The 11,946-nt window shown below is 36.6% G+C and overlaps 1 protein-coding gene across 4 annotated transcripts in view; it reads right to left on the bottom strand.

The window, feature by feature from the left end:
* Window positions 1-11,946, bottom strand: part of ZNF385D (zinc finger protein 385D) — a 415,254-nt gene that overhangs the window by 243,067 nt on the left and 160,241 nt on the right. The window contains exon 1 of one of the 4 annotated variants that reach the window (XM_014937866.1): window positions 11,029-11,109. The exons of the other annotated variants lie outside the window; for them this stretch is intronic. Coding sequence (XP_014793352.1) covers window positions 11,029-11,038 — 10 coding nt within the window. The 5' untranslated portion in view covers window positions 11,039-11,109. Of the gene's footprint in view, window positions 1-11,028; window positions 11,110-11,946 lie in introns of those variants that run through there. 4 annotated transcript variants of the gene reach the window in all.

Here is an 11,946-nt window from a genome sequence, read left to right as displayed (position 1 = left end):
AGAGCCAAAATTTTGTTTTTTTTTTTTTTTTTCTCTGGCTTCAAAAGGAAATAAGGTATTATAGCAGCAACAGAAGTCAGGCACAAAGAGATAACTATATATTTCAGGAACTGATGGGTAAGTTCACCAGATAAGTTTGTCAGGGGTTCATTTCCAAGAGAAAGATTATCTTTCAATAAATTTATTACTAATCTTTGCAAAAAAGACAAGTCAGTAAGTTTGTTTCTACTGCCTAGAGAGAGAGGCAAGCAAAGTTGCTTTTTTTTTTTACACCACCTGTCAAATGGCAAAATGCTGTTGGGTTTATCTAGATGTGTAGTGCAGGTAAAGGTAAGGCACAGTGACTGGAATATGTTAATAGCAGCTAAGCAGGTGTAGTTTTGGCCAGTAAAGCCAGAGGAAGAGTTCAAGAGGCTATATTATGGGGCCTCTGAAAACTGAACATACACAACAACACTACAAGTGCTATAACATACTAGTTCATTCAGTGGTGTGACTCTCTACCCTCAGAATAAGGAAGACTCTGGATCTTGCTTTGGCAGCAAACGTTGCCCTTTCCAGGGCAAGTGTTGTATATGAGTACTGAGTACCCTGCTTATGCCAAGGGATTTTTAAAGATGCATATGTCAAGCAAAAGTCTGACAATGCCTAGGAATGTCTTGAGGACATCGTGGTCATGGCCACATAATCTAAAGGCACCACAGTCAGGACAGGCAAGGAATTTGACCTCAGAAGCATGGAGTACTCTCTTAAGTACTATAGGCATGATCTGTAAGTCTACGGTTCATATTAGAAACAGCTATCGTGGATCCAGTGTCCTAAGAGGACCTAGGTAAATGTGGGGATAGAACCTAAGGCTATTACCTCAGAAGAAATTAGAACTAAAGTAGTCATTTGGTCAGATAAAGGGACTTTTGAGAGATGAGGTGCTGCAGGCAGAAACATGAAAGCCTGTGAGCAAGGAGCAAGCCTGAGGAAGTTGGTTCACGGATCAATCTGCTGTAATACTTCATCTACTTTCATCAGTAGTAGCCATCTCCTTATTAAACACTTATTTATTAAGCAGGGCTTTCTGGTTACAGCATCACAGAATTTCTAAACTACAGAAGAATGTGCCAAGAACTTGGAGCTTCTGATCTCTACAGGAGTGAAAATTTCACTAATTTTCCTATCCTTCTTGACACTTTCTCCCACAGAGAAATAAGGTCTGCAGCAGCCCATTTCTACTCCTTGTTTTCCAAGAGGGTTATAAAATGCAGGACTTAAGCAGCACACATAAAATGTGCAGCTTTCCCACATGTCAATAACTGCACTTACTCCCTATGTGATTCTAACCCTATCCCATACAGATACTAGCAAAAAGTATCAATCCTTAAAAAGGCAGAAATAAAAGAAACGTTATGTGATTTAAAGCACATTAAGCCAAAAATAAAATTTAAAGCTTGATGTTTCCTAAACGCCTGTTCTGACAATGAGTGGCAGTCAAGGGATGCCAAAATAGAAATCTCTTACAATCAGTAAATTTAAATTTTTTAAAATTAAATTGTTCCACAAAACAAGCATCAAGACCATCTACAATGTTAGTACTGGTAATGCATCTGGCTTCTTATAACATTACTTATTCCTCTTCATGCTTCCATAGTGACCCAGTGCACAGATGGTGAGGAGTTTCCCCAAGCTAGAAACTGTTGAGTCTCCCATAACCAACTCACCCCACAGTTTCCATCTGCACAGATAGTTGGCTCCCAATTTACTTCAAAACATTTTCATTCAAAAAGCCACACAGTATTACCACAACCAGATTGCATATAGAACATCATGCATTTTCATATATAAAAAGTGGTATTTATGCAACATATATAACTCAGAAACAGACTGTTACTGTAATTGCAGTATGTCTTAAAATACAATAAACCAAGCTGCATAGTTTATAACCAGGATTAGGCAGTCTCAAAGTAGTGTCAGAATCCCTGGGAAGCAGTAGACTGTATGGCACTTGGATAAAAAATAATGAAAAACCTCAGATCAAGCAGGTAGAATGTCTAGAAAACACCCAACACTGTCATATTAATCCACGCATTACATCCCCATCCTATTCTGAAAATACCTGTATGGTTTTTACAAATCCATGAGCAGGAAACACATAGCTCACTGTCAGCGACTGCTTTCTGATAAAATTGTCAAGAGCCAAGAATCAAATCATTTGTTGTTTGTTGGGGAGCTAGAAATTTAACAGGGGACGGGAAAAAAAAATCACTTCTGTCTACACCATGGTAATCAAAAGGTATGAAAACCTATGGACCTACCTGCAGATATACAACCCCCTCTGTATCCAGTGCCACATTACATTCTTGTTTATATATGTGTACAAAGTGATAGACAAGAACTAATGGATCTGCACTTTGGGAGTACATACTCCTTAGTAACACACAGGCAGTTCCAGAAGCACAACAGAAATCTTGTAGAAATAATTGAAGGTTTACAACTGCATAAGGACCATTAGTCAGACCAAGGTCAGACAGAAATATCAGAAACGTAAGTACCAGTTCAGCCTTTCAATGTCTCTATTGATTACAATGAATTGAGGTGAACTTGGAGATCAACATGAGGATGTTCTGCCCAAGGGCTAGCATGCATCGCAGTTTTCCTATACTCAAGCTCTTTTTTTCCTGAAACACTGATCCTAGAATATTTTGAAAATACACATTTTTCCAGAATTTCCAAACATCAGGTAGCCTTGAAAACCTAATGCTTGATTTGGCTACTGCATGACAGTCAGGTTTGGACATGACCACAGCACACGACTAGGACCTTAGGGTGTACAGCAACTCTGTTGTATATACTGTATGTGTACTTGCAACATACACATTAATGTTGACACCAACAATTTCAGGTCTGCCTCTAATTCCAGGCAGATAAGTGGGGGCCAGTCTCAGAGCAGCAAAGCTGGCAATAAGTCTACAGAGTATTCAGTGGACCACTTGATGTAATATATCCAAAGGTCTCCCCATTTATCATCTGGATAAGTAATTATTGCCATTCTCCACTGATACGCATTGGTTTTGCATAAACAAAGACTTTGTGACTTTTCTTTTCTGCTCCCAAATCTTCCCTCTGAATTTGTCTATTTAGATGTGAAGCAGAGCATCCTTATGACCACAGAAAGTATTAAGAAGTTTGCAAACAGACATTTCAACTTTCCTTCCATTGCCACTTCCAAATGTCAGGCAGTGAGACCATCCAGTACAAATTTTGTTAACAATGATCAATGGCTTTGACTAGCAGTAACTCCATAGGCTCTGTGTCAGTTATTCTTTTAACCGCAGAAGTTCTCTTCGAGATCACTGATTCCAAGGATGCTTGAGAAAAAAAATATCTTAGTGACATATCCATTCAGGATGTAGGCAGAATGGGTTGAGATTTTTTTTTGTGCCATTATCTGAAATACATTTGGGATGATACTGTAACCAAGGCTCAGGAAATAACTTAATCAGATGCCTTTGTTAGACAATCAAACTAACAAAAGATGAGATTGATTAAATTTTAGAAACTCTGTGGAAAATTAAGGCTATTCAAAGTAATTTGGACACAGAACTCTTGAGACAGCAAATGTCAGCTTATGAAAAGTTTCTGTTGCTAGGAGACTATAACAAGATGTCTATGTAGTAAAAATACTTTTGATCTATCAAGAAGAAAATGGCTTGATTAAAGAATAAACGGATGCTAATTAATATACCTAACAGCTAATAAAAACAGATTCAGCAAAGGGTGATAACCGGGCCAGAAACCTGTCCTGATGGCAAGCTAGCTGCTGTCTTAGTTTTCTTTGGAGTAGATTCTACAGCAGCCATTTCCAGCCCCAGAGAGCTACGACTTGCTCATATAAAAAGGTCACCCTCCTCTCCTCCCAGACAAAGTTCTCGCAAAATTTTTTAAGGACACTGTTTTATTCTTCAAGGTAAAATTTAGAAAAAATATCAGAACATGCAAAGAAATTCCTGTTTTCCTTTGTTACAGCTACAAGATATTTTTGAGCTTTATCTGTCTCAGAACTGTGAGACGGTAACAGCCTTCCCTTCAACATATCAGCCCTACCCTCTGTAGCCCCAAGAATCTTGGGCAGTAAAATACTTTGATAGTAATCACGTGATTCTTTCCCAGCATAGGTTAGTGTTTAAAGCCAAGAAAGAAACTGTTAAGAGGATTCAATTCCTCAGTGCTGACCTAGAATCCAGATCCAATTATTACATACCTATTTTGCTCTATGGGAAGCATACAAAAAAATCCTCTTTCGTCCTTGACCAAATTTATAAATGTTATTTAACAAGCTAGATTTTAGTGTACAGTTTACATAAGAACATGCACATAATTTACTAAAGCTCAGCAGTGACTAAGCCAACCACAGGAATGCTAGTAATTTTGATCATCTGCCCATACTTTATATACTTTTTCAGATCAGGTACAGCTACCTGGCTTTTTAAAAGGCCAACCCACCAAAATACAACAAATTTGTGCTACCTCATGGAGCAGGTGAAACATTTATTCTTTTTATGTTGAAAAGTCAATGAAGACAGACTAGTTAAAACCAAGTAAATGTATAGTAAAGACATGAATTGCCACAAATGTTTGTTAACCACTTGACTGGTCGTAGACACTTGCCAACCTCATGAACAGAAGCATTCTCAAGTGATCACAGCACATTAATCCTTTTTCATTTATTCTTATTGATTTAAAGGGTGCTTCTACAGAGGTTAAAGATTTATACAGCTGTTTCATCCCAGAGGTGCTGAACCAAGTCAGTCTAATGACAGGGAGACTGAAGTGACTTTTCTGTTAATGGATACCATTCCAGTTCCTTGCTTTATAAAAACCATAAAATAAAACTCTACATAACAGCATGAAAGATGGACTTCGATAAAAAGGATATCGCTTTGAGTATCAACAGATATACAGAGCATGCCAAATGGACCATAATATGTACCCCTTCAGGGAGATAGCCTCTGGAAACTTCACAAAAAGAATAGGTGCATTATGCTGCGCTACTCTCAGTCAGCATAAGTAAAAGTAGCATAGATTATACTATTCTACTGCATTCTCCGTTCATATAAAGAAAACTGATCAATGAACCACTTATCAAGCATGAACGATATAAATCTGCTGAGTTCAACAGAGCAGTTGTGCAAGATGCTTGAATAGGACAAATGATTCTCTAGATGGTCACCAAGGACCTCCCATATCAGAAGCAATAAAGACTTATCACAGATAAACACCTTGCTAAAATCTTTCAAGTAAGCCTGTGAGAGAAGAGTCTGTTGATTTGGGAATGCAGTTAGAGCTGTAATGCAGCTTAACATAGTATTGCTTTGAATTAAAGTTCTCAACCTTTCTCATGAAACCAACTATCAAGACCTGTCAGACATAACTGTACTGGTTTTCTACAGAGAAAAGTTCTCTATGGAACTTTATCAATGTGAGAACAGTTACTCTTAGCCAGCAACTGTTCTTGTTTAGTATTTATCTAAAACATATGAGCTATATATATACTTTACATGAGATACATATGCACACATATATATCATCTTTTTGTCTCATGTAAAGGACTCATTCATGAGAGACAGACATTCCAGTTTTGATTTTGGTGCTGGTTAGCGTTTCCTTTTTTTGAACCACATATTAATCCTTTTCATTCCCATTTTTATTTACACCGTTTTTGTCATGTGGTAGAACAAATATGAGAAATGCCTGATCTCAAACGTTAAATCTATAAACTAGGTCTGTAAGTTATTTATGCTATCCACAGCACATGGCAGTACAGGAGGAGAATGTGGAACAGCAACTGCTCTTAAATGCAGCTCTAGAGAAAGGAAAAGAAGACAGCAGCAACTGGCTGGAGAATAAATGTTTGAGGAATCATCAAAAAAGGATAGAGAAACAGAAAGAGAAGTCTCCAGCTGGACTTCAAAATAAATTGTGGAAAGCATAGGCCTGTTCATAAAAGCAATAAACATTCTTCTTCTTAAACTACTGCTAGGAGCAGGCCAGTAGGATCTCCAAAACAGAAGCCTCAGTGCAGATCAAAAGCTGATTATGCCATTATTTGGAAGAGCTGAAGTTTCATAAAAAAGGAGTTTTACTATTCTCAAAAGATGAAGTTAGCATCCCAATAATATGTTGGAGTAATTTAACTTTTTGCAGCATTCTCTTCTCATCACAACAGGGCAGAATACCCCAAAGTAAATTGATACATCAAAAAGAACATATTTCTTTTCAATCTAATACTGTACAACTCAACAAGCATCACAAATATAATTCCTTTAATCATAGAGGCTTCCACTACATCACTCATACAGTGTAGAAAATTATTCCTCAATGAAACTTATCTTTATACAGCAAATTCCATTCATATATTTGACAGCTCCAAAGGCAATGAGAAACAAATCCTATCACATGCATTAAAAACTGAGATTTTCAAGTTTTCCTAACCTAGTAAATTTTATGTTTTTGAACAATACAAATACACCTTACGCTTAACCAACATTCCTCCTCAGCATCCTATCTAACTAGCTTTCAGCAACCCACATCATCTCCTTATTAAAATAGTAGTCATCTGATCACCATTTATCATCTTCTCTTCCTTACAATAAAATTCCCTAATCAATTTTACACAAATCAAGAAAGGCAGCTTTTGCAAGAGTATCCAATAGATGGGCAGACAATTCTTGATAGAACTAAGTTTGAAATCTGAACATGCTCATATTGTAGATGAAAATTTAAAGTCTGTGCTTTAATAGACAAATAAGATTTATCCTACAATAGATGAGTGTTGATATGAAATTGAACATCCCACTTTTATCTGATAGCATCTTCTCTACATAAAAAGAATTTACCTATACACTTGTATTAAAAAAGCTTATCCAACTTCCTTTGAAAGCACTAATAGAGTACGCTTCTCTTGTGTACTTAGCAATCTAAACAGTTCTGTCTGCAGTTGTTTCAAAGAAACACCACAGTGCACAAGTGTGTGCTCTGAGGATGTCCTGGATAATGTAGGGAAGATCTACCCTGCTGCTTTTTCTCCAATCTGGCTGGTATCCAAAGAGCTCCAGTCTAGAACTTGTCTAACCAATTTGTCATGGCATGACATAAAAAAGTTAGTTGGTGACAGCACACACTAATATAGGCACATCACTCTCAGACTAAAGATGGGCCACTTCTGGTTAGTCTGGAGAACAGAAAGAACTGGAATCCACCTGCATCTTTCTACTCTGTAATGTTTCCTAGTGGCACAGATAGACCTGCAGATGCATTCTGTGCCTTCAGCTGATGCTGTGGCTTACTAAGGAATTTTCAAATCCCAGTACACAACATCATCTTAGGGATTTTACAAAGTGGACCCAAACTCCTTCTCCTCCAATGTATTTGGATTCCTAGCTCCACTCCAGCTCCTTTTTGAGCCTGCTCTTACCTCTGGGAGACCTATTTTATATGTCTGGGAAGCCTTCCTCATATATCACCTTGTCCTTTGGGCTACAACCTTATAGCGTTTTCCTTTTTATTAATGGACACTACAACCCATCTTCAATGTCTGCCAGAATTCAGGCAAACTTCCCAGGTCACAAAGTCTCCTTCAGTCTCCCATACTTCTCCATCCTTGTTCAAAACTCTTCAGCCTTTTCTCTTGAGATATACAACAGTACATGCAGGATTCCTCATTCCCTCTCTGGGAGTTTCTGTGGCCCTCTAACTATCCAGACTCCCTGTCCCCTTGGAAGTCACCCGATTAACACAAGGAATATTAGGAACTCTTTCCCAAGCTACTTGCCATTTTCTTGATCATTCTTTCCCTTAAAAGGTGTCATATCATATGACAAGATAACTAGCTCTTAGTTTGTTGTGCTATAATGAGGAATATGTTATAAGGAGCAGAAAAATCCCATACACATCAAACATCGACAGTAGGATTCAATAGCAGGTATAGCATCAGGAATTAATTCAGATCAATGTTAAACAAAGTTAATCTCTTTTAATCATTTCAAGAGAGGCAGTGAAGCAGCAATATTTCATTATTTGTTATGTAAAATTAAGGGTTTATTCAGTGCAATGTAGCCTGAAGCCACACTGTCAAAATTACAAATAGCTTTAAAATAGTAGATGCCATCTTTTTGGCACCCAGATACCACATGAGAGCTCAGACTACTTCTGTGTGTAATAACTAGATTGTTAATTCCCCTATGAAAATATAACCTAAAAGTTTTGCTTGCATTTGAATAAGCTAACTGTATTCAACATTCCTTACTGGCTCTTTTAATCATGAAAATGCTTATTGAACTCAATGGGAGTTTGACTGAATAAAGAACGCTGATCAGAGTCCTAGGAGACTGTTAAAAATAGTCTCTAGAAAAAATTATTAGAGGTTATATTCTGCTGAAAGGCTATGGAAAAGATTTTTTTTTCTATAATTATGTCTCATAAAAACTGTTTGCAGCAAGGACCTTTAAAAGGAATGAAGAAAAGCCCACATAATTGCTTGCAGCAGCAGAGATACACCTAGCATATTTATTAGTTTACAAATGGCATGCTCAAGGTACTACATTGCATTTTTTAAGTTAAATGCTTTCCAAAATATTTGAAAAGTAGAGGAAGGAGGAGTTAATGAGAATTATGCTGAATTCTTCTGAAGTGTAAGCATCTCTATGTCACTGCCCACTTCAACAGGATATGGCTCCAAAACTTCAACCTTGGATCAGTGTAGCCTTCTTCCTCTGCCTCCCACACTGCAGTTGGAGTATTGCATAAAGATAATACAGTGATAAATTGACTCTATTCAGGTGCTAAAAGGTGATATTGACTTGAGTGATGCAAGCTGCTTACCACGGGATAAAACTTTTAATGAAGATAGATCAATGCACACAATACAAGTAAGTGGAAAAAGAAAGTCAATAGCTGCGACAGCCCTAATGCACTTTCATAAAGAGGGCAACAGATTAATCATAATAAATTTCTAAAAATACGTTTATGTGTTGCTTCTGTGTATGTTTGCTCACATGTGCTATCCAGAGATGTTCTGATTATTATGCCAGGGAACAAGATCTTGGAGGTATCTGATAGAATTTGTTCAGCAAACTGTAACTGCCCCTGCACTATGACCTAGCAGACTTTCAGATTTGGCAAGAAGCTCTCTTTTCCAAATCATTACTGAGCTACTGTAGCTAACAAGAAACACCAGTAAGGTCACCTATGGGAAAAGGCACACCTTCTGGACAAAAAAAATAAAGAACTGTATCTTACAAAATTATAATAAATTCTATCTGAGAGTCAAATGCTTCTCTAAGAAATAAGCTTTACTTCCCTATACACCTTCTTATGAGTAAGGGTGATTTTTAGGCTATGATCTATGCAAGCTTCCGGTGAATCATGTTTCTCTTATTAAAATGACACAAATAGAATACATGTAAACCACCAAGCAGTGACTGTAGTTTTCTGAGGGCTGAATAACTGTGACTGGTAATTTGTAGTCATGTGCATGCAAATAAAAATAAAACAGAGTATAATTGCTTTCTTGATTAATGATATCACATACTGAGAATGCTTCAAGCTACAGTTCTTGGGCAACCGGGAATCAAAAGAGCAGAGTTGCTGACAAGTGTGGCTGGAGGTAATGTGATTTCTATAAATATGAAATAGTGCTGAGTTACATCTATCAACAGTTATCTCTGCTTGAATACTTCAAAATGTCAAAGAGTATACTAGTAACTGTCTGGAAAAAAACAATAAAACTTGGCATTTAAAAAAACCCCACACTTTTCACATGCATTTCACTAAGAATTGCTTTATAAATCTTGAACTACTGATCTACCAGGCAAGGAACAGTTGTTGTGCTTACACTCTTTAAAAAAAAAAAAAAAGAAAGATAATTCCTACAGAATTGTTTAATCTGAGTGACCAGTATTTTTATGAAGTCATTACTGTAGTCCTTATACCCCAGAAAAGAAGTTTAAGTGTGTGTTGGGGTAAAAAAGCAAAAGACAACAAACATGCATAATACACCAGATAACAAAAATATTAAAGAAGATTACATTTGCTGCTGCTGAGCAGCATGATTAAAAAGTTCAGAGATGTAGCATCCAATAATCCTTTAATGACTATTAACATTTATCATCACGTTCACTCTTCTTAACACATATATGTCCTGCATGAGCTATTATCTGTCAATCCATCAGACACAAATTTTAAACTGTATTACTTACCCTCTAAAAGGATTATTCTCCAAGGCTAATTTATATTCATTACCTATTCTGCATTGTTCAAAGCAAATTTTATGAACCCAGAGCTTTTGGAAGAATGATAATAATAATGATGGTATGGTATTAACTTTGTTTAAAGGCTATCATGTGGATACATAACATAGATTTACACATTAACTGTCACAACACACAAAACTGAATTTTGAAGTGCTTCTATACAGAGTCAGATTTAAATCTGATGCAAATCGCTATTGTACTAAGGAAAGTATAAATCCATTTGCCAAACTCTGGGGTTTTCTCAGCAAACATGCTCAGCTTTCATACAGAACGAAATACAAAGTAAATCATTTAATCGCAATTTAAGTATAGAAGGTTAATACAATATAGCGGTCAAAGTAAGGGTCAAAGATTGATGCATTTGCTTGCATACAGAAATACAAAGAAATCATTAAATATTATTACATTTCATGACAGGAAATATGATTGTGTTGAAAATTCAATCAGGTTTCTTTGTCAGTCTAATAACAAGAATTTTAACATGCTGCTGCCAAAACCCAGTGAAGCATAGCATTGCATTCAAGAAACAGACTACAGCTAGATTCTAATTCTCTGTCTGGCTGGGAACAACTGAAAATATCTCAATTGTTACACGTTACTTTATTTTTCTCTGCACCCCATACAGAATAAATCAAGAAAAAGAACATTAAAAATGGATTAATGAGAAACTACACCTTTTTTTCAATTTCTTGTGCTTTTCTTTTTATAGTGTCACACATTAACTTACCCAACAGCATTGCACTCACTGCTAATGAAAAGAAAGCAGGCAGTACAAATCTTCTTAAGCCTCCCGTGGCAAGAAAACTATTACAGAAATGAATAGAAGAAAGTCTCTGGAGCTTTTCCCTTGCCTGCTTGTTTTACAAAAGGCAGTAAGAATCACACTGAGAAGTGTCAAAGCTGGATAAACCACTAGCAATTGGGTTTATACCCTTTGGGTAGTTAGTCCTTCACAGATGATGATTCGACTTTGTCCAAAAACCAGTATGTGAGAAACAGTGCAGAATCTATCAGAGGCTGTAGCCAAGCTTAAAACTGTAGACAAAGAAACAGTTTGCTTCTAAAGGTTTGCAAGGGAGAGCTTGTCACAGAATGTTAATTCAAGCAAGCTGATGTTAAATCAAACCAGTGCATCTAAATACAGATAATCTGCAGCTTTTCATGTTGCATTCTACGAGGCGTTCGGCTGTGGCGTGCTGGAGCCCCTGGTTTTAGTGTCGCTTAAGATCAGGAGAGCTCTCTGCTCTTCCTGTTAACATTAAAATGCATGGTTAGCATCTAGAAAACCATGTGGTAAACTGGGTTTTTTCCCCTCAAGCTTTATTATTATTATTTATTTATTATGAGCTGAAATTCGCACCTAATAATGTGCATTTGATTACAATTACTCTCCTGCCTTTGTTGTAGGCAAACTGACATAAAAAGGAGATTTAAATGATAAGATATAGAGAATTTTCTTTTAAAGCTATCACAAACAGCAGGAGGAGAACCTTACAATAATGTTCAATTGTAATGGCTACTTTATGAGATAAGCAAGAGGAATGGTGGTAAACCTGTATTTCTTTTATTATTTTTTTCCATAACCTTGCATTCACTGTAGACAGCTGATTAAAAAAAAAAAAAAAAAAAAAAAAAAAAAATTGGG

The sequence above is a fragment of the Calidris pugnax genome, unplaced genomic scaffold (assembly GCF_001431845.1).
Source record: "Calidris pugnax isolate Ruff unplaced genomic scaffold, ASM143184v1 scaffold11, whole genome shotgun sequence".
Lineage (NCBI taxonomy): Eukaryota > Metazoa > Chordata > Aves > Charadriiformes > Scolopacidae > Calidris > Calidris pugnax.
Note: the sequence above shows the minus strand (reverse complement) of the source record. Positions and strands in the feature narration are given on the sequence as shown.